Source organism: Maniola hyperantus, chromosome 5 (assembly GCF_902806685.2).
Source record: "Maniola hyperantus chromosome 5, iAphHyp1.2, whole genome shotgun sequence".
Taxonomy (NCBI): domain Eukaryota; kingdom Metazoa; phylum Arthropoda; class Insecta; order Lepidoptera; family Nymphalidae; genus Maniola; species Maniola hyperantus.
In genome coordinates, this window is record NC_048540.1 from 2,375,194 (window position 1) to 2,398,211 (window position 23,018).

Sequence of the window (23,018 nt, forward strand, 5' to 3'; positions counted from 1 at the left end):
CGTTGGCTATGTCACAATATGACACGTGTTCTAAGGGTAAGTAGGCCGCCATGCAATTTTTAGGGTTCCGTACCTCAAAAGGAAAAACGGAACCCTTATAGGATCACTTTGTTGTCTGTCTGTCTGTCCGTCTGTCTATCAAGAAACCTACAGGGTACTTCCCGTTGACCTAGAATCATGAAATTTGGCAGGTAGGTAGATCTTATAGCTGACATTTGGGGAAAAATCTGAAAACCGTGAATTTAGGGTTAGATCACACAAAAAAAATTTAATTGTGGTTATGAACTAATAATTAGTATTTTCAACTTTCGAAGTGAGTGACTATATCAAGTGGGGTATCATATGAAAGATCTTCACCTGTACATTCGAAAACAGATTTTTATTTATTTTTATGCATCATAGTTTTTGAATTATCGTGCAAAATGTCGAAAAAATACGACTGTAGTACGGAACCCTCATTGCGCGAGCCTGACTCGCACTTGGCCGGTTTTTTTTAAAGTAAGTAGGTAAAGTACCTGCATTACTTTCATAATGAAATCAAGATAGGTAAGTCTTGCGGCTATTGACCACAGTATGTTTGTGGGTGAACACCGGACAATTACGACATACCCTTTCTATTCATGTAATTTGATACTGGTATTTCATAATTTACTTAATTAACGTTGGCAGTTGACCAGATACAAAGTCACGCGCAAAAGTGTATCATCAAAGGCGGCATGATCAAAAGTCTGAACTACCATAATATTAGGTTTTTTTTTTTTTTTAATAGATATAGCGAGCAAACGAGCAGGCTGGTCAGCTGCTGTTAAGTGATTAAGCACCAGAGGAGCCGCCGATGCGTTGCCGGCCTTTTAGGAATTTATTGGTCCGCCCCTTGAATAACCCCATGTTATAATCTAGTGTGAACACCGCCGATGGGAGTTGGTTCCACAGTTTGCACGTGTGTGGAAAGAAGGATTGACACTTATTATATTATATTCTGTGACTTAGGTTTTAAAAAATTCGATGCATATTCATCGATCTTAATGACAAGATATGCCCAAGCAAACAAAATTTTTCACGGTTTTGGAACCAAATAAATCAGCACCACCTCTTAGATACTAATGAACGACGCGTTTGAAATCCAGACGTCACTGAGGTTGCATTGGTGCTAAATAAACATTTTAGGACCAATGAGTCGGTGCCATTTTGCTTGTTCAATGGCCCTGTCCTTGCGAAGTAATAATATGTAGGTCAATGTGCATATTACTGATTATATTATTATAAGTAACTAGCTGATGCCCGCGACTTCGTCCGCGTGGATTTACATTTTTCAAAATCCCGCGGGAACTCTTTGATTTTCCGGGATAAAAAGTAGCCTATGTCACTCCTCAGTCTCCGGTTTTTAACTATTATATCCACGCAAAATAATCACGTCGATCCGTTGCACCCCTCGCACCTCTCTAATTCTCTATTTATTCCGAACCAGTGGTAAATTAAAACTACCTGACTATTCATAAGCACTTTTAAAAAGTTTACATGAATAAAAAAACATTCCTAAAAGGCCTAAAATTCCTAAAAGGCCGGCAACGCATCGGCGGCTCCTCTGGTGCTGCAAATATTCATGGGCGGCGGTAATCACTTAACATCAGGTGACCCGCCTGCTCGCTTGCTCGCTATATCTATTAAAAAAAAAAAAAAAAAAAACATTCTATTCTATTCTTTTCTATTCTACCGGCCTATCTCTACCTACCTTCCAACGCTGCGTCTTCCGATGCGATCTATAACATATATCAAGAATAACAGTTTTTATTTGTTTTTACATTTTCATGACAGCCATTTTTAAATATTTATTATTTGTTACTATATCTAGCGGCAATACAAATACACATTCTGTGAAAATTTCAACTCTCTACCTATTACGGTTCTCGAGAAACAGCCCCTGGTACGGAACCCTAAAAATAACTGAACCAACCGCTGCGATTCTGTAATCACTGACGAAATTATTATATCTACCTACTTCTCGTCAATAATTCTGTCACCAAGAAATCATAAATGACAACGTAACTCTATCGCACTGAAAAATTATTGTATATTTCTATTTCAAAAGATCTTTTTATTCATATTATCTGATAAACTCCGAATAGTTTCTATTTTCGCCGTGTAGAACGTAAAACTACATGACATAGTTATTTGGAAACATACAAACTAACTGGTTGAATTTATAGTGATGACGTCAGAGCGCGCGACATCTAAAACATCTGACACATAAAACATCGTGACAGATAGACAGACAACGCAGAACCTAGATGAGGAGACCCGTGCTCTGTAGTGAGCCGGCAATGGGTTGATCATGATGATAGCACACATAAGGGGGAAAATCCGAAAACTGTGAATTTGTAGTTACATCACGAATTAAGAATTAAATAGTGTTCATCCATACTAATCCATACTAATATTATAAATGCGAAAGTGTGTCTATCTGTCTGTCTGCTAGCTTTTCACGGCTCAACCGTTCAACCTATTTTGACGAAATTTGGTACAGAGGTACCTTGCAACCCGGGGAAGGGCATAGGCTACTTTTTATCCCGAAAAATATAGGAGTTCCCACAGGATTTTTAAATACCTAAATCCACGCGTACGAAGTCGCGGGCATCAGCTAATATACAAATAATTAGTATTTTCAACTTTCAAAGCAAAATGACTATACCAAGTGGGTATCATATAAAAGAGCTTTGCCTGTATGTACATTCTACAACAGATTTTTATGCATAATAGTTTTTGATCTATCGTACAAAATGTCGAAAACATACGTACGGAACCCTAGGTGCGCGAGTCTGACTCGCACTTGGCCGGTTTTTATCCTGAAAAATCAAAGCGGTCATCATAAATAACCTTGTTGCTTGTTAGTACTTACTACTTATATGAAAATCTTGAAGCAGGTAGATAAATAAATATTTAAAGGTAAATGCATCACCGCCGATATTTCAGTATTAAGATACAAAAGTGAGGAAGCGCTCCATTATATCGAAAATCAGGGCATAGAAGGGGCACGGTACTTCTGGATCGCGGCCAAATTGCTCGACGAGCGTCTTTCAATTACTAGCTATATAAATAAAAACTGTCTGTCTGTCAGCTAGCATTACTAGGAGTTAAAGGTGAGTTGCGAAACGCCGACCATAGATAGACCAAAGTCAGGACATGTAATAATGCATCGACATTATTATCGAATATCGACCTATAGGCGTCCACTGCTGAATATCTAAGGTCTCTTGTGAAGGCTTTTACACACCACGGTCTTGCACCGCCTGAAATCCGTTGCTCCGTTGCAGCGCGATTAAAGGGCAAACCAATAAACCAACAAATACCACTTTCGTATGGTTATCGCAATGATAATATGGGATAGATTGTCAAATCGGATTCGATCATACTACAAATTCGCGGTTTTCAGATTTTTCTCCTAATGTCTGTTATAAGAACCAACTACCTGCCAAATTTCATAATTCTACGTCAACGGGAGAGTACCCTGTAGGTTTCTTGACAGACAGACAACAAAGTGATCCTATAAGGGTTCCTTTTTCCTTTTAGAGGTACGGCACCTAAAAATGTGATCGATCATCGTCCTATGTCTCCAAAACGTACCTTAAACGTACGTAGATATTTTCAAAGCAGGTGACATAGAATCGATTTCAAACCAAAACGAGTACAAGCAATCGTGTGGGCGGAAGTGGGCCATTTAGGTATTTTGTAAACAAGCAAATTGCTCATTCCTGATCGACATACTATTCGCACTCATTAGAAACTGTAGAAAGAGGTTAAAAATGATTAATTACTAAGTATTTTGTGCTGTTGGAATTAGCAATTTTGTTAACATTCACTTTTCTCAATTTTGGCACACTAAGCACACTACCGCACTAGCGGCCTGTCCGCACACGATTTGTGTTGTGTGTGTGTGTATCTATGTGTCTGTGTGTGTGTGTGTGTGTTTTTGACGGTAGTAATAGGGTCTTACGGAAAAGTGCTTTTACAGATCAAACAAATTTTTACGACCAAATAGGTAGGTATATTACGCGATAGCAGCGAAAGGTCGAGAGAGCAATTATTGGGGTGGGGACGCCCGCACACCCGCACAGCCCCCGCGCTATTCCGGTGCGGGCGAGCGCGGGTGTGCGGGGCGTCCCCCCGCCTCATACCCCGTTTGCCATCTCTACCTGTTGCGTACTAAATACTTTACGGTTTTAAAAGTTCTACAAAAGTTCGAAGAATCCATAGTACAGAATAGATACCTATATAATAAGTAATGGATTTGCTAAACTACGCCGGCTGTTATCAATTCACAGTTTGTTCTTTATATGTAAATAAATACACGATTAAAAATAAAACTAACAACCTATAATAAAGACGTCCGATCGGATCCATAGGTATCTCCACTGTTTATGTTTACAGTTAACTGATTTTTCACAGTTTCTGATTTTCCACAGACAATTTTTGTGTTGACAAATATTGACATTAATATTTATACGATACTAACGCAACACAATTATTGTTTTGCCTTCCCGGAACCCCTCCACTAACACTTAAACTTTATGGTAAGGTAATAAAGTTCAAATTGACTTTTAAGTATTATTACGAATCTTTTGTATGGGAATATAGAAAAGTGTTGTTTTTAGACTTTTTTTAAAATTTTCTCTCTGTAAGAACCATCCTCGTACTTCAAGGAATATTATGAAAAAAGAATTAGCGAAATCAGTTCAGCTGTTCTCGAGATTTGCGGTCAGCAACTTTTATATATAAAGATTATTACTTATTTCAATATAATAATTACAAAAATTGTTCCATATAACAATTTTTTTCATGTTCATAAGCGCTTGACGACTTGGGCATTGGGTTTTACATCTTCTATAATATAAAAATGAATCGCTAAATGTGTTGCTCATCGCAAATCTCGAGAACAGCTGAACCGATTTCGCAATTTTTTTTTTTAATAATATTCCTTGAAGAACGGGGCTGGTTCTTAGGAAGGAAAAATTTAAAAAATTCCTGAAAAAGATGCGACTGTTAGGCGGTACGAAGTTCGCCGGGGCATCTAGTTCTTCTATAAAATATAGGGTTGGTAGGTTTATACTTAGGTATAATGGTTACGAAACGTTGATGCAAAGTAGGTTACGCCTAATGCTTCTGTCCAACCTCGGTTTTCATTCATTCATCAAATCATAAATCATTCACAGCTTTCTAAAATGAACTTTCCAAGAATAATAGTTTTATTATAACAGTCTCAATAAAAAATTGTAAAAACTATTGCGGAGAAATAAAGTCGTATCCGTAAAGCCAAAAGACACAGCTGATCGCAACAATCTCCAGTCCAAAGAAAACATCCATAAATCTATTCTTAATTTACAATCCTCATTTATTGCCGCGTATGAACGGATTGCGAATTCATTGCAAATAAATCTTCTCTATTTATCATTGATACAAAGAAAAATATTGCTGTTTTTATTTGTCTATTTTTTCGAAAGTCAAACGGGTGTAGATAATTTTTTGATTGGCTCCAATTTAGTCTTTATTAAACAACTAGCTGCCCCGGCGAACTTCGTACCGCCTAACAGTCGATTCTATTTCAGGATTTTTTTAAAATTTTTCTCTCCGTAAGAACCATCCCCGTACTTCAAGGAATATTATGAAAAAAGAATTAGCGAAATCGGTTCAGCTGTTCTCGAGATTTGCGATCAGCAACACATTCAGCGATTCATCTCTACATAGTATAAAATAAAGTCGCTTCCCGCTGTCTGTATGTATGTATGTATGTATGAACGCGTATATCTTTTAAACTACGCAACCTATTTTAACGCGGTTTTCACCAATAGATAGAGTGATTCAAGAGGAAGGTTTATAGTTTAATTCTCAAAAATTAGAGATCCCTAGAGAAATTGAAATAATGTGAACTAGGTCGGAAAATAATCCTCTCATTTGGGAGAGGCAATGGGTCCAATGTAGACATCAGTATCTACATTGCACCCATGCAAAGCCGGGGCGGGTCGCTAGTTTTTATATATAGAGATAAACTTATTTTTATTTCATCCTTGATCATCATTATTAGTGTACACCCCTGCAAGAGATCGCTTTGCTTGTTTTAGATTTGCTTGCTTGTTTTAGATTTTGCTTTGCAAGTTTTTGGTCTATGCTTATTTCTTTATTATTATGTTCAATTTGATTCATATTTTGATTTCATCTCATTTCACGGTTTTATGGAAGGCCTTGCAGAAACTGTTCAGTTTTTTTATCACTCTTCTTGGCAGGGACACTCAAATAGAACTCATATCACACCAGAAGATCTATTATAAAAGGAATAAGCTAAAAATTTCAGACGATCTAAGAAAGCTTTTCGCTAGAGAAGTTTTAAGTATACTTTGATCTAACTCAGGTTTTTGATATAATCAATGTCTTCAATTACTGCTAAATAGCCGGAGAAGAAACATTCTTATGTACTGCCTTCATTTTTAATCAACTTTTTCAAAAGAAGTAAGATAAGGTAAAGTACTTTACCTTAGGGATAGGTAGGTACACCTTTTACCTTTGCTCGATTACTCGCGTTCGCGTCCCATAACATTCGATATAAGCAGTGGCCCTGTGCGACATGATTGGATTGCCACTCTCTAAGAAAGCCCAGCAGTGTTTTTTCGCCGATTGAATTGCTTTTATTTTATCTCTGTTTATTGAAAACCCATCGACGTGTAAAGGTGAAAACCTGCTCTTACCTACACTGCGAACTTGCTCTATCCGACTATGTATCACCTCATCACCATCATCATCAACCGATAGATGTCCATAGCTGGACATAGGTCTCTTGTAGAGACTTCCACACGCCACGGTCTTTATCCGCCTGAATCCAGCGGCTCCCTGCGACTCGTTTGATGTCGTCCGTCCACCTAATGATACCTAATGTAGTGGCGCATTATATGCATCTATGCATCTGTAGTGCACGACAGGTTGAGATGCCAATCGGGAAGGAAACACCCCGCACACCCGGACAGCCCCCGCGCTAACCCAGTGCGGGTGAGTGCAGGTGTGTGGGTGTGCGGGGCGCGGGGTATACATTCCTTTCAAATTCAAATTCAAATTTTCAAATTCAAATTTCTTTATTGCGAATCTGGGTAAACAGTGGAGATGTTACAAAACAAAAAGGTACAGCCAAATTCTGCCTATTAGCATGCAATATGATATTCCTAACAAACGTGTACATAGTTTTGATAAAATTTGCCAAATTTAATACTTAGTCACAAAAGAATAAAAAAACAAGATAGTACTTAATACAAAATTATGTCAAAAGGTAACCAAATACACACTAAAGGAAAAAATGTCATCTTAGATATTCGTCAACACTATAAAAAATGTTTTTAATTAAATATTCGAACAACTTCTTTTTAAGGCTTTCTATTTTATTTATATTTACAAGTTCTCTTATTTCCAAAGGTAGTTTGTTAACAATTTTTACTGCCATAACGTTAAAACTATTATTGATGAGAGCGGTTTTATGTGATGGGAATTTTAATTTATGTTTTTGTCTTTTGTTAAGTTCTGTACCTGTCCTTTCAGACTGCTACCATCCTTGTGCACCTATGTAATCCATCTCACTGGCGATCTGATACGTGCTGTGGTGCCATCTACTGTTCCTTGAACTACTATGTTCAATGGAGATAATATCGTCGCATCTAAATACGTGACCAAAGAAAATGAGAATTCGAGCCTGTACAATGAAGGATAAACGCTACTCGATACCGAGTTCAAGAATGGACTTTACGGTCCGAAATCGTTCCAAGATACTCTTCAACTCTTGGGTTATATCCCTGAGAGATATATCCGCTACCAAGAATGCGCCTTGGTCTAAAACTATCCCAGTCCCACAAGTCACACATGAAATAACAAATCCTATTATCCACTCCGTCAACTATTCGCTTTGTTCTAGTGCCCATTGCGATTATGTTTGGCCTCGTGACATTGTCATAAAATTTACTCCAGACACTTTTGTTGCCGGTTCAAGGAGTTAGGAAAATTTTCATGTGGTCCCACATTGTTGTAGTATTTTTAATAGTTTTATTACAGTATTCCTATGTGTACTAAATCTGTATTTACGAGCCAACCGCACTTTGATCTCTTCCAAATTCTAATATGTAATGGATTTCGCTTATCATAAGGCGCCATCTCCACAGACGAGAGAATCGCGGCGATAGTCTCGCCGTACCATCAATTTCTATATACCCGCAAATTGCTATTGCGTTGGAACCATGTCTCATTAACATCTAAATGACGTCATTTTGACGTCAGCCGAAATAAAAGTGAAAATATAGCATCAGCTCGAAACTTCAGTCTAGTGCTGACGCCACTAAAATGGCGGCCACACGCATTAGCAATTTGCGGGACTTATACAACTCTTATTAGTCCCGTATTTATTATCTGTAAACGACGAAAAAGTGCAAAATATAGCGTTTTGTAAATAGATTTTCTTTGGTAGGGTTGATCCTTAGGACCCAAGGGATTATTTTAAAAGTGGAGCCATCCTGATTTTTGATGTAAATAATTGTGGGGGGAAAGCTCCCCAATCTGATCTTAAGCTATTAGGCCAAGTTTGATATCATTTCCAAATAAATCTGGGATGTTTGATTTCTTAAACGTTAAAACGCACAGCACTCAGAAAACTTAAAAGTGCGAGCACGGAATCGAACCCCTGACCTCTCTAATAGAAGTCTTTTTTTATACAAGTTATCCTTTGTAAAAAGTTAGTAGGTATACGTATGTTAAGTAGGACAATTAATCTACCTACACAACGCATAGACAAACGGAAGGTTACCAACTAAAGGCCTGAGAAAAGCGTCGTCAACTTGAGAAATGGAATGCTGGCAATCGCGATGCGATTCTTCATAAGCACTGTGTCCTAGCAGCTTGTAATGCAAATTAACTCCATCAATTACATACTCCGTACATTATGCAGATTAGATCTCGTATACCCCGACCGTTTTACTATTTTCTATTTGACGTTAACAGGTCTCTTTCTAAGTTTCTTGACTAGTAAAGTCTACGGAAACTGTCAATAATAAATTAAAGTACGCGGCAGAAATTAATGTACATTCGGGCTTTAGAATGACATTTCGGTTTTGTAGAGCGTTGTCTCTGTCACTCATATGACCTTTTGTCGGTCTCAATGACAGGGACAACGCTCTACAAATCTGCTATCAGTACCCTTATTATAAATGTGTAAGTGTGTTTGTTTGTTGGTTTGTCCTTCAATCACGTCGCAACGGTGCAACGGATTGACGTGATTTTTGCATGGGTATTGATAAAAACCTGGAGAGTGACATAGGCTACTTTTCATCCCGGAAAATCAAAGAGTTCCCATGGGATTTTAAAAAAAACCTAGGTAAGTAATTCTACGCGGACGAAGTTAACTGTCAGCTGATTTGGACTTCATTAAACTGAAAATGAAATATGTCAAAATGAAATAGTAAAGTGGTCGGCGTATTTGATAATATGGTTGAAAAGTTGAAGCAAAAATGCATAACTTTAACACAGGACTATCACCTCTACGTATAGGGTTAAAGGATGAAAATAGCGTGCAGTGGTGCGTGCGTGGTTGATGGGATGTGCATTGTTGACAAATGTGTACAAGGATTAAGAGAAATGGTCAGTACACACGAACAAGTCAACGACCGTGCTAACGGCGCCGGCGCATAGTCATTGCGCATACCAATTGAGCGAATTACAGATGCCATGGGAACCTGCGAGTCGTGTAAATCATCTTAGTATAATACGTGCGAGTGCAGAGCAGACGTAATAAGTTGCCTTGTTGCCTTGTGCAGAATGTAATTGCTGATATTCTTGCTGGCTCTTCACAGTAGATATTGCTTTCTGAACGCGACAAATAATCACTACAGATTCTTCCATCAAAAAACATTTTTTTGGGTTATCGAAAAAATAACGTGGGAATTTACAAAAAACCGACAAGTGCAAGTCAGGCTCGCGCAATGAGGGTTCCGTACTACAGTCGTATTTTTTGACATTTTGCAAGATAATTCAAAAACTATGATACATAAAAATAAATAAAAATCTGTTTTAGAATGCACAGGTGAAGACCTTTCATATGATACCCCACTTGATATAGTTATCTTACTTAGAAAATTGAAAATACTAATTATTAGTTCATGACCACAATTTAATTTTTTTGTGTGATGTAACCACAAATTCACGGTTCTCAGATTTTTCCCCAAATGTCAGTTATAAGATCTACCTACCTGCCAAATTTCATGATTCTAGGTCAATGGGAAGTACCCTGTAGGTTTCTTGACAGACCGACAGAGAGACAGACAACAAAGAGATCCTATAAGGGTTCCGTTTTTCCTTTTCTAAAAAACTAATGTTTCTAAAAAATATGCTACGTAGGACTAAACTAAAAACCTTCGTCCTATGTAGCATTCTTTTTCAAGAAATATTTGGACTACAGGTTATTCCGTAGATACGCCCCTGGGCCCCGGGGCTGTGGCGTGAGTCCAAGTCCGGGTGAATGACGTTAAGAATCAATATTTTTTATTTCAACATTTATTTTTGACTAAAGTTCACGCTCCCACTGATGATTTCCTCAACTCTCATTCTTTGATGTGTATTCATTGGATCAGGAGTGAGTTTCTGGATGTATCGTCTCGTAGGTATCTTATGAGATAAGATTCCTTGCGAGAATTCCCTGTGGACCCTGGCACCATCCAAGGCATTCGATTGCAGTCTTTCGAAAATGTGGAGTTCTTTCATAAACTGCTTCCGCTGGGCGACTTTGGCCCAATGGTACCGGTGACGGCAGACTACACGGTACCACGGTGACCAGCTTTGTGTATGAGGGGTAGATGCTGATACATCTGATCTGGCTAGTTCTGGAAAGCCTGGATAGAGAGGGAACCTCCTTTTCTTCACTTCAGGGGGTTTCTCAGCTTCTTTCTCACGAGCTGCCATTATTTTATAAATTTGGAGAAAGAGTGGAAAATAAATATATTAAAGAGAAAATAAATATAACATGATAACCTTTGATGATAACATGTTATTTGTTGTCGGGGACCTCGTCTTCGCCGGCGAAGACGGCGTATGACTTGTGGATTCTTTCCTAGTTCCTCTTATAGATTTATCAAAGACGTAGGTATACGTAGCTATAGCATTTAGGGTTAAGGCTGTCTCAGGCGCGCCTCACTTTGCTGATTTGATGATATCATGCCATTGATTTAGCAAACAATAGGATTATATGCTTTGATTTACTTCCTATTTGCCTTACCTATGAATATTTTCCATTTAAGATAGATCTTTGTACGAACTTTTTGATAACTGAAGCGGTATTGACTATTGGTCAAGACTTTACCCTCCTTTCTGGAGTGTCTAGGGTTCGATCCCGGAAACGCACTTCTAACTTTTCGGACTTATATTTGTTTTATCAATTGAATAAGTATAATTACTTGCTTCAAGGGTGAAGAAAAATATTGTGAGAAATCCAGTAGATAGGTATGCCTTAAAATCTGCACTTGACCATCGTGATGGACTGTGACCTAAACCTTTTTCATTCTGAGAGGAGACCCGTGCTCAGTGATGGGCCGGTGCTAAATTCACAAAGAAAATTAGTGTATTTAAGTAAAGAATAACACTTAGTGCTTCGCCCGTTGTCTATGCGGGCTTATACCTAGTTGTAGGTACCTACCCGAATGACTAACATAGGGCGCGTGCACCTGACATATTGTTTACTCTAAATATATAAAACGAAAAGGTGACTGACTGACTGACTGATCTATCAATGCACAGCTTAAACTACTGGACGGATCGGGCTGAAATTTGGCATGCAGATAGCTATTATGACGTAGACATCCGCTAAGAAATGCTTTTGAAAATTCAACCTCTAAGGGGGTGAAATAGGGGTTTGAAACTTGTGTAGTCCACGCGGACGAAATCACGAGCATAATAAATAAATAAATAAAAATAAGAAAGCCTTTATTCTAATACGTTACAAATAATAAAAAATTTAAACAATCTTACATTTCGTTTCCTTTATTCCATTAGCAATCAAATTAGCAATCAAGTAATAATAATCATTCATATTTTAAGTATAGTTTTATTCTTTTTGTTCCTTCGTAAAGTTGTCATTAAATCATAAAATAAAAATTAATATTAGTTAATTACGCAAATTACGAGTCAGATACAATGATTATTATTATTTAAATTAAGGTTATTTTATTACAATAATACATTAATATTAAAAAATTACTACAATTCTAAATCATGTCAATAATAATAGAGGTCAATAATTATATGTTGTCAATAATAATAGTGAATCACAATCATAAGCTAGTATTATTATTATTATAAGAGAGATCTTCATATAGTAGGAAAGTAGCCCTAATCAAAAAATCATAAAAAAGCGCTACCGCGATGCGACGTATCCTTTTTAATGGATTCCGGAACACTAAAAAGTTTTACTCTGTAGGTACGAGTATATCTGGCAAGAGCCAAGGCAAGTACACTTTGTATAGTATAAACTATTCGCTTTTGAAGAGTATAAACTTTATTGCATGGCAGCGAGTCTTTTACTTTGATTACCGATCTAAACATTTCATCGCTGTATAACGTAATCATTATCCTCAAAATAGTTGAATTTTACCTTTTTCAAAAGGAAAAACGGAACCCTTATAGGATCACTTTGTTGTCTGTCTATCAAGTAACCTACAGGGTACTTCCCGTTGACCTAGAATCATGAAATTTGGCAGGTAGGTAGATCTTATAGCTGACATTCGGGGAAAAATCTAAAAACCGTGAATTTAGGGTTAGATCACACAAAAAAAAATTAAATTGTGGTCATGAACTAATAATTAGTATTTTCAACTTTTGAAGTGAGTGACTATATCAAGTGGGGTATCATATGAAAGGTCTTCACCTGTACGTTCTAAAACAGATTTTTATTTATTTTTATGCATCATAGTTTTTGAATTATCGTGCAAAATGTCGAAAAAATTCGACTGTATCACGGAACCCTCAGTGCGCGAGTCTGACTCGCACTTGGCCGGATTTTCTAAGTGCCAATAACTCTTTAATATACCTACTATCCAATCCAATCCATCAGCCTGTTTGCGTCCACTGCTGGACATAGCCTTCCTCATCCACCCGCTCCCCAACACCTTCTTCAGGTCATCAGTGATCGGTCCAGCGGGCTGGAGGTCGTCTCACACTGCGCTTACCGGTACGCGGTCTCCACTTCCATGTACCTATACCTACAGGTCTCCATATACCTACCTACACACGAACGATGACGCGGGCATCAGTTAGAAAGATTTTTTTTATTTTTTATTTATTTATTTATTTATTGATCAAACATAGGTACACTTAAACATACTTACTTACGAGAACTAATACATAAAATACATAATAACAAAACCAATTTGTTAAGTAGGTAGGTATACAGAAAAATCGACTGTCCCTAAGCTAGGTATACACCTGTTTTAGGCGACAGCACTCTCCTTAAAATTGATGGCTCATTTTATATACAAAAGAAAAGGAATCTGCATGTAAGGTAGATATTATAAAATTTAACATGTTTACTATAATTATTAGAACTATAACTATTAGTGAGTGTATGTGTGTGTTTGTGTGTGTGTGTGTGTGTGTGTGTGTGTGTGTGTGTGTGTGTGTGTGTGTCTGGGTGTGGGTGTGTGTATTATATATTAATTTTGTAAATAATAATGTATAGTAATATTTATGTAAGTAAAATAACCCGTACAAGTGCAAGGGTGACTTATCATCTTTAAATGAAGCCCTTTCGAAGAAAGGTGACGTAATAAAGAATTTAATTGTTTTAAAACTTGAGTCCTTGACTTATTAAAGGTGCTTGCTCGCTAGTTCTATTTAAAAAAACCGGCTAAGTGCGAGTCAAGCTCGCGCAATGAGGGTTCCGTACTACAGTCGTATTTTTTTGACATTTAGCACGATAATTCAAAAACTATGATGCCTAAAACAAATAAAAATCTGTTTTAGAATGTACAGGTAAAGACCTTTCATATGATACCCCACTTGATATAGTCACTCACTTCGAAAGTTGAAAATACTAATTATTAGTTCATGACCACAATTTAATTTTTTTTGTGTAATCTAACCCTAAATTCACGGTTTTCAGATTTTTCCCCAAATGTCAGCTATAAGATCTACCTACCTGCCAAATTTCATGATTCTATGTCAACGGGAAGTACCCTGTAGGTTTCTTGACAGACAGACAACAAAGTGATCTTATAAGGGTTCCGTTTTTCCTTTTGAGGAACGGAACCCTTAAAAGCTCCTTTTGTGTTTTATGGACCAATATAAATAATATTATGGACGAATAAAAATAATATTAGGTATGTCTAGTCCGTACAAAATGAGAACTAACTCGCCATTTTAACTCTGTGTCAACTGTCATATCAAAAGTACGGTTCGTGGTACCTTTAAAATAAGTACTTAAATAGTACTTTTGACATGGCAGTTGACACAAAGTTAAAATGGCGAGTGAGAACCAAATGCGTTAAACCTCCGATTTGCGCATGAGTATTACCAAATTCTATAATAGCGAGAGCGTATCTCTTCCTATTTATTACCGTTCCGTGAGTCATTCAATCATGTCAGCATGACGTTATAATGTATCAGACGTAAGCCAGGTAGACGGTTATTTATAAACCTAACTAATCCTTGCTTAAAATGATAGCCAAGTAAGATAGCGAACTTTCAGCCGTACTCAGAGTCCCCAATCGTTACTTAAGATAGAGTTAAAACAAGACAGATTTATGTGAGAGATATAGCTCTGTCTCGTTTTAACTAAACTTAAGTAACGATTCAGCGACTCTGAGTACGGCTGTAAGACTTTGCTCAGACTTTTAAAACGAGATAGCGTTATATCGCGCTAACATAAATTAGTCTGGACTTTTTAACTGAAACTTAAATCAGCTGAGAGTATTTTTTTTAATTACCTAATAGACCAGCGCTTGGCTGCAATCAGATCTGGTGGCAAGTGATGATGCAGCCTAAGATGGAGCGCGCTATTGCCTAGAAGATGCTTATTCACTCTTGTCTTGAAGTCAAAGCCCTCAAAGTTCGTTCTATAGATTTCAGATGAGCTCGTAGTGCCCAATACGAGCCCCTCTATAGATGAGTCGAGATTTGGAATCTAATAAATTTGGTTCTTACATAGCAATACACACTATAATATCCATATTAATCCTCACTAAATAGTATATTACGAGTATAAATGCGAAAGTGTGTTTGTCTGTTAATTTTCCACGGTTGTCGTCTGAAGCACGGCAGTTGTCAGTTTTAGACCATTTTCTCAAAAACTAAACTAGTTAGGAATGTGAAATTTTGGTTTATTATGTATCTACCATATTACTGTATTTAAAGTTAAAAAAACAAATACCTAACCTACTGAAAACTACGATTCATAAGTAGTTTGTAAGCTGTGGCCAAAACAGAATTTCATTATGTACGGGAACCCTAAGAGCGAGGACCGACTTGCGCTTGGCCGGTGATTTATTATTACAAAACATTATCTTCATTACTCGATCATTCAAAACTCGAACTCGATCACATTTCGAAAGGCTACACTTGTCTCTTGTCGAGACTAAATTATGTCTTGGTTGTGAACGCCAAGAATCGCTTCGTCACCTTGGTTATTTTAGTCAGATTTATGTCCTAAACGACTAAAACGTATGTCAACATTATGTTCGACTTTTGTACATTGCAACAGGAAATTACCCTAATTAATAAGATAAAAACCAATTTATTTTGTTTTTATTCTCAACTAATAATATATAAAAATAATAAGCATAAAATGATTTAAAGGACCACATTAATTAAGTCAATAAAATTAATACATCGGAAACGAAATGTAACCTATGACTAATGTGTTGCTAGCACAGAGTTCAAAATAATGTAATAGAAATGGTAATCTATACTGTAATTTGATACAGTTCTTGGAATTCATGAAGACGAGTGAACTTTACTTGTGGTGACGTCGTTTACATGGGCATTGCCTTAATATGCGTGCATGTTGGACCAATCAGTCGCGAGCAAGCGCTAACGCACACATTTACTTATCAAGCATGAGCCACTCGGCTTCGTGAAATGCAAAAACTATACCGCGACGACGTCGAAAATATCATTGCCACAGAGAATGGGATGCTAAGTATACGGGTATATTATATATATATGTACCCATTATCCTTAACGTCATCCTATCCTGCGTTATGCTCTTCATTGCTAAATGTCGTAATCCCTGTCCATTAGTTCGCTACATAACGAATAAAAGGGGTTTTCTTTGTATACTAAAAATAATAACAATACCTTAAAGCAAAGTAAATTCAACTAAGGCTATATGCAAATGCGACTATTTTCTTACAATAAAGTGCAGTGATGTTTCACTAGCACGGCGAAAAGCTCACGCTGATTTACCACTTCTATTATTTGGCATGCACCTAAACTGAATTCTGTGACTACACTACATTACGCATTTCTCTCTGGTTTACCTGTGTTATCTTGGCGCAAATACTTTTGGCACGACTTAACCCAACGTTAAACCCCGTTCATCCCATTCAACGTCAGTTTAAATCGTGCCTAAGTTAGGTACGTATGGTAAGACTGATACGTAGTTGTCTTATAACTTCTTACATTGTAAGTGGACCTTTAGTTAGCGAAACGGAGAAGCAAATGCGACACTAAAAATCACTTATCGGAGTACTCATTGAATAATGTCAGCCGATCGCCGGCCATTGTTAGCGCTTCTATACGCTTTATACAAACATGCACCCCTCAATACCGTGTCTTGTGACGCTAGGGCTGTCACATGTATGAAGTTTAGATCTCGTAAGTCGTATCACCGTCGAAGTCAAATCATTTAAATTGACTACTCACGTGCCATTTTAAATTTATGTGTCAAATTCCATGTCAAAAGTACGATTTTAGTCTCTATTTTAAAGGTGAACCGTACTTTTGACATGACAGTTGAGCCACAGTTAAAATGGCGCGTCAAAAGGAACGGTTTGTACGGACTATATTCAAATTGGGTTGTACACTTTTTGAATGACAATTATTTAATTTGTAAGATAATGATGTAATGGTGATATAATTAATTATGTAAACTTAAAACTAAAGCTACGAGAGCTACCTTTCATAAGAATGGTCTATAGTAGGCATCCCAAAAAACTCTTTATCTTTAACCTGTTCAGTGGGTGAATTATTATCGATCTTTTTGATGGTACGAAGTGAGCTGAAACAGCGCCTGCCCCCCGCACATTGGAACGTCAGTCAACCTTTCGCGCACTGTAGGATAGAGGCAGTTATCTTTATAGTTATGTTCTCCTGACCGAATTTTGTTTACGGCAGTCAAAAGCCAAGTCCGCAGAAGTTAAAATTTATAGTCCATAAGTGTCCCGTCACGTGAACAATGTAAATAAAATATAATTTTTATTGGTATTTTAGTAGGTACTAACTGACAAGTGACAACCCTAATAACAAATGGTTTATTCAAGACTCTGTTTCCGTAGATAATACAATATGTTCATGACAAACGTATGACATATTTCTAGAATAAAGTATATTATGTACGATGGCGGTACGAAGGTCCTTACTTACCAAGGAAAATGTAAGAAAGGTAGCGTAAATAAGGTGTATTTGAAAGCATTATTAGCATAACAAATCTAATTATGAACCGTTATTAACGTTGGTTAAATATTTAAAATGATTTACTTATATACTAGCTTATGCTCGCGACTTCGTCCGCGTGGACTACGCAAATTTCAAACCCCTATTTCACCCCCTTAGGGGTTGAATTTTCAAAAATCCTTTCTTAGCGGGTGCCTACGTCGTAATAGCATGTCAAATTTCAGCCCGATCCGTCTAGTAGTTTGAGCTGTGATAGATAAGTCAGTCAGTCAGTCAGTCACCTTTTCCTTTTATATATTTAGATTTACATGCAGGAAAATCCTGCCTGTTCAATGTTCATAGATATCTTCCTAATAATACTAATATTATTATGAGGAAATAGGTACCTACCTATGCCTACTTATGCGGTATGGCTAAAAAAATCCTGTATTTTCAATCATGAACTTTCCTGTATTAAAAATGACGTTCTCATCTTTGCAGGAAGACCTGCAAGTCGTGTGGCTGCGACCGGCTGCAGCACTCTGTTTACCACGAGGAGCTGGGCTCGGTGCGAGACCGGCTGGGCCTGAGGGAGACCAGGGGACACATCGCCTACGACAACAGCCCGCCTGGACTCACTGCCAAGCAGGTAGGTTGCAGGAACACCTGCAAGTCGCGAGCTGGGCTCTATGACTTTCTACTACTAACTAACAGCACTTTAACTACCTACTTATTAATTTATAACCTGAGTTTATAACATCTTGATAAAAGATGGCGGGGCAAAAACAGCTGTTCTGTTTGCCAGCTATTTGAAATACGGATGGAAGCAACATTCACGTAACTTCCGTCTGAAATGTCGAATCTCTCAAGTCGCGTCCTCGCAGCGTTCTATAAAATTTTGATGGAAATTTTAGATCACTAATACAAACCATTTGGTATAGGTATGTATGTTATGGGTGGATTAGGATTTTGGTAGAAAACAGATCTCATAGTACTCAATACCTACCTACTTACCATACTGAACTCGGGTTTAACCAAATATATTTAAAGCTAAACAACATAAATTAACGTCTAAATTTACACCATATTTCAAGACATCACTAACTGTAATTAATTTAATCTTTCACAGACTGAGTTATATTGGTCGGCGTTGGCCGAGCGGGCGCCGAACGCCGCTGGTGGCGCCACCGGCCCCGCCGCCTGGCGCGCTTGGCGAACCAGAGCTTTGGCGTACCAACTGCCGAGACAAGATCTGTCGCTAACGCAATGCAAGAATATAGACGAACCTCATCGGAAACAGTTTGAGGACTTCGTAGCCGCCCGTAACGAAATTGCGTTAGATATCGGTAGGTTTTCAGTTTTTTTATCTGGCTTCCGGCTCTGGGTTCTAGCTCTAGGATTTTAGTGTACTTGTATTCAGATAATAAATTAATTTGAATAATCGCCGTTGTCAAATATAGCGACATCTAGTGTGCAATAGCGTTTCGTGTGAGTCTCTGAGATTCAACACAAACTGTACAATTATTGTTCCAAACTTTTATATATACTTACCTAGAATTTTTTTTATAGTGTTTTTGCTAAAATAAATTTGTTTTATTTCTGCAGGAGTTGCCTGCCAACATCATGGTCCGACCTTGGATTGTATGGGATGTAATAAAGTTATTCGTAATGGAAACATTGCTATTCAAGCTCCAAGAATTAGTGAAGAGGTAATTTTTATTATTAAATATTTCTATGAATAACCGACTACTAACGCCATCTATTCATAATTTGTGCAATTCCAGTACAAAAATTAAAATTGAGATGTCGCTAGTAATATCAACTTTAGTTCAGCTATTCGACGCTAGATGGCGTTAATCTAAAATTTTATTTTGCCAGGCGTTCTATCACCCAGCGTGCTTTACATGCTCCGAATGCGACGAGCTTCTTGTGGAACTCGCCTATTGTGCCTTGGATGGACGCCTGTATTGTGTTCGACATTATGGAGAGAGGCTGAAGCCGAGGTGCCATTCTTGTGATGAGGTAAGTCTTAATCAAAAATGGTAAATCCAGTTCCATAACTCAATAACTCTCCATATTATCAGGGAAATCACCTAAGTTATATTTCTAATGCGTTGGGTTGGTTACTGCAATTTATTATTATTATGGTAGACCCCACCTTTTCTCGCGTTGCCAGGCATCTTGCAAGGAAGAAAATGGTGTAACGAAATATGTCGACTACTGCGCCATCTAAGGTGTCAATAACTGTAAAACTTCGTATTCAGACAACGGTAGGTCGATATGAAAATTTCTGCGGCATCGTTTTGAATACCTACTTAAATATTTTATTATAAAACGTTTATTTGAAATTTTTCACCTATTAGTGCGTTAAGTGAAAACCAGATATTATTATTGTGTCTTTGGTTGCCCTTATTAATACTAATGCTTTAGGTTTTCCAGTCTTAAGTACCTAGGTACTTAACCTTTTTGGTATCTTTAGCAATGCTGTAGTTTCAGCTTAGCTTGTTTTGTGCGTCAATGTTTTGGCGTCCTAGTAAATGTGTAGTTTGGAAAGAGACATATCTAATAGTAATTATCACATGATTGTTTGAGCGCCAAATAGCAGAGGAAATCAACGCCTGACTCATTAGGGACGAGTAATTAATAATGTATGTGCATTTATCTCTTCACTTAGCTGTCAAGACCTTTTTAGACTTGAATTATTCCACACAAACAGTTACCTATAGTCTTGTTAGTTGTCAACAAATTACATGTGTCGTCCGAAATTCCTCAATGCCTGAAGACCAAGTCTTCGAACAGTGCCTGTTGCCACACGGAACATTATATAATATTCTGTGACGGAACCGAGACATAGTTGTTAACTATGGGCCTCATAATCAAAGTCAAGAAACACTCAGCGAGCGGTAGAAAAGTCACTCAGCGGGCGATTTTGAAAACAAACAGTACTTATTCCTCTTCTTCTTGGCAGAGCGGTCGTGGTCATCAAGAAAGTGAGGTCTTTGAGGGCAGATGTTATACGCCTCACGAGCATTCGCCATTTCTCCCTGCGGGCTGACAGCCTGGTACACTCGTGCAAGGGACCGCCCACATGTAGACTTAAGTTGGTCGGTCTATCGCATGGGCGCCCTTCCTCGCTCTCTGGTGTTCTTGCCCTGTATGAGCAAGGCGCTTAATGGAGTCACTCTTACGCCGGGAGACATGTCCGAAGAATTTTAAAATGCGACTCTGTACTAACGCCGAAAGGCGTAGTTTAATGTCGAGTTCTATGAGTATAGAGACGTCGCGTTGATACGAAATTCGATCCAAAAGATTCGCCTCCAGCACCACATTTCCAGAGTATTAATCTCTCAATTATAAGTTAGGTATAGCCTTGAAGTAAACCGCAAGACGCGTCGCAATAGCATTTCATAGGCGTCAGTAGGCCGCGTTCGCCATCTGCATTAGTGTGAGTGCTATGTGTACGACGAGCGTGTGGAACCATACCTGCGCAAGCTCGCACTTGCATCGTATGTCAGACGCCATTATTTAACTAACGGAAACTATACAATTGTTAATTAAAAGTAGGTAAAACTTAGACCGATTTTTATCAAAGATTAGGAGATCCATAGAAGAACCAGAGTAACCGTCATAGCCCAAGTGTATGGCAATTAGGTGCTAATTTCCCATCTAGGTCAACTCGCTTACGTTTTGGGCGAATCATTGCATGATGCAATGATTCATAACATTATTATTAATAGACATATTATATAGAAGTGCAATGTTCTAAGAATACATTCATAAATAAGTCTCATGCCAAACTTGAATATTTTGAAACTATTGTATTTATTAGCCTAGGTCGGATCTCTAACCCGATGACTTTCGTGCTCACCCCAGGTTACTGATGGATGAAGGGGACCTCTAAACTTACCTCTTTACTATTCATTGTCTTATGTTTGGGAAGGCACTGGCCCCTAAGACACGGGATTTCCTAGTTTAGGGGTCAGGATTCCAGAGAGTTGATTACTGTACTGAGTTGTTTAAATAAATAAATTCTAAAAATTCTAAACCTTGAGTAGTCCTTTACTAAAATGCCAAAAAATTGTTCACAAAATTAGAACTAGTTTAGCGTTGGAGGCCCTTAATATATTCCTCCTATCCTACATCAGTGGAGGTCCTCATAAAAATTAAAAAGTGAAAAAGAAATAAATAAGATAATTTCTCCAAAATTAAGGAAAAGTAATGAAGTAGGTACGGTCGGCCTCAGAATTCGAGTAGCAATTCCGCAAAACTATAGCATCAAAAACCAGCAGCACTTATGACTTTTTTCTAAAATCACGTTACACAAACACTTAGATGTGCGCACAACCGTGCCGTGCAGTGCAACTGAATTTGATCTGTAGGGCGATTCTCTAAAACCTGCATATACATTATTACAATCTCATTATTGTTCTGATTGGCTGAATTTGTGCGATTTTTGTTGCAACAATGCATTGTAGCCAATAGTGAGCGAACGTTAACCAATCAAAGATGATTGCGATTGTGACATTGTAGCTGTCATTCTCCCGCAATCGCGCAGCAGTTTCACTTATGACTTTTTCTAAAATCACGCTACACAAACACTTAGATGTGCGCACAACCGTGCCGTGCAGTGCAGTGCAAGTGAATTCGATCAGGTGCTAAACGAGTTTTGGCCTTTGACTGTACAGAGCTATTGTAACATGTTGTTGTCGTATATTGTACACTAAATAAACTGTTCTAATATAATAATACTCGTATGTAGCTATTCCTGTACTCTATTGACGGCTTGACATTTACCAGTCGAGCCTAGGCGCTGCGTTCAGCGTCAGACGGCTCGATCTGAATGATATGCACATTCACTAGGGTTGCCACAAGCACGTATAGGTATAGTAAGCGACAGGTCGAGATGGCAATCAGGGTATTAGGGGAGGGGCCGCACACCGCGCGAATCGGCGGGGTGATTACGTATCTCGCGACAGGTTCGCGACAGGCGTGAATCTCGCGATCATTGCTGCTAAACGTCCGGCGAGAGCAAGACAGCAATAGCCACAAAGCAAAGTAAGAAGAAGAAGAAGAGAGACACCAAATGAACTGTCGCATTGCTACTGCTGTCGCGTTGCTGTCGCTACTGCAACGTTTTACTTAATCATCCCGCGGGGCTGTGCGGGTGACCGCGGCGTTCCTGCCATCTCGACCTGTCGGTATCTACTATGTCTTTGCGTCGTATTCCTCTTTGCTGAGGGTCTTGACCTCTCCAAGAAATCTCTGCTCTTTTTTAGTTGCCAGTTTGTATTGGGTTTTTTGCGAATTCCGTGAGAATTATTTAATTTTCCGAGATAAAAAGTAGCCCATGCCCGTTTCCATGATGCAAC

At 38.1% G+C, this 23,018-nt stretch overlaps 1 protein-coding gene across 1 annotated transcript in view; it reads left to right on the forward strand.

The window, feature by feature from the left end:
• LOC117982478 (uncharacterized) overlaps positions 1-23,018 on the forward strand; it is a 112,664-nt gene that overhangs the window by 26,358 nt on the left and 63,288 nt on the right. The window contains 4 exon segments of the mRNA XM_069498652.1: positions 18,151-18,298; positions 18,779-18,995; positions 19,255-19,358; positions 19,528-19,671. Coding sequence (XP_069354753.1) covers positions 18,151-18,298; positions 18,779-18,995; positions 19,255-19,358; positions 19,528-19,671 — 613 coding nt within the window.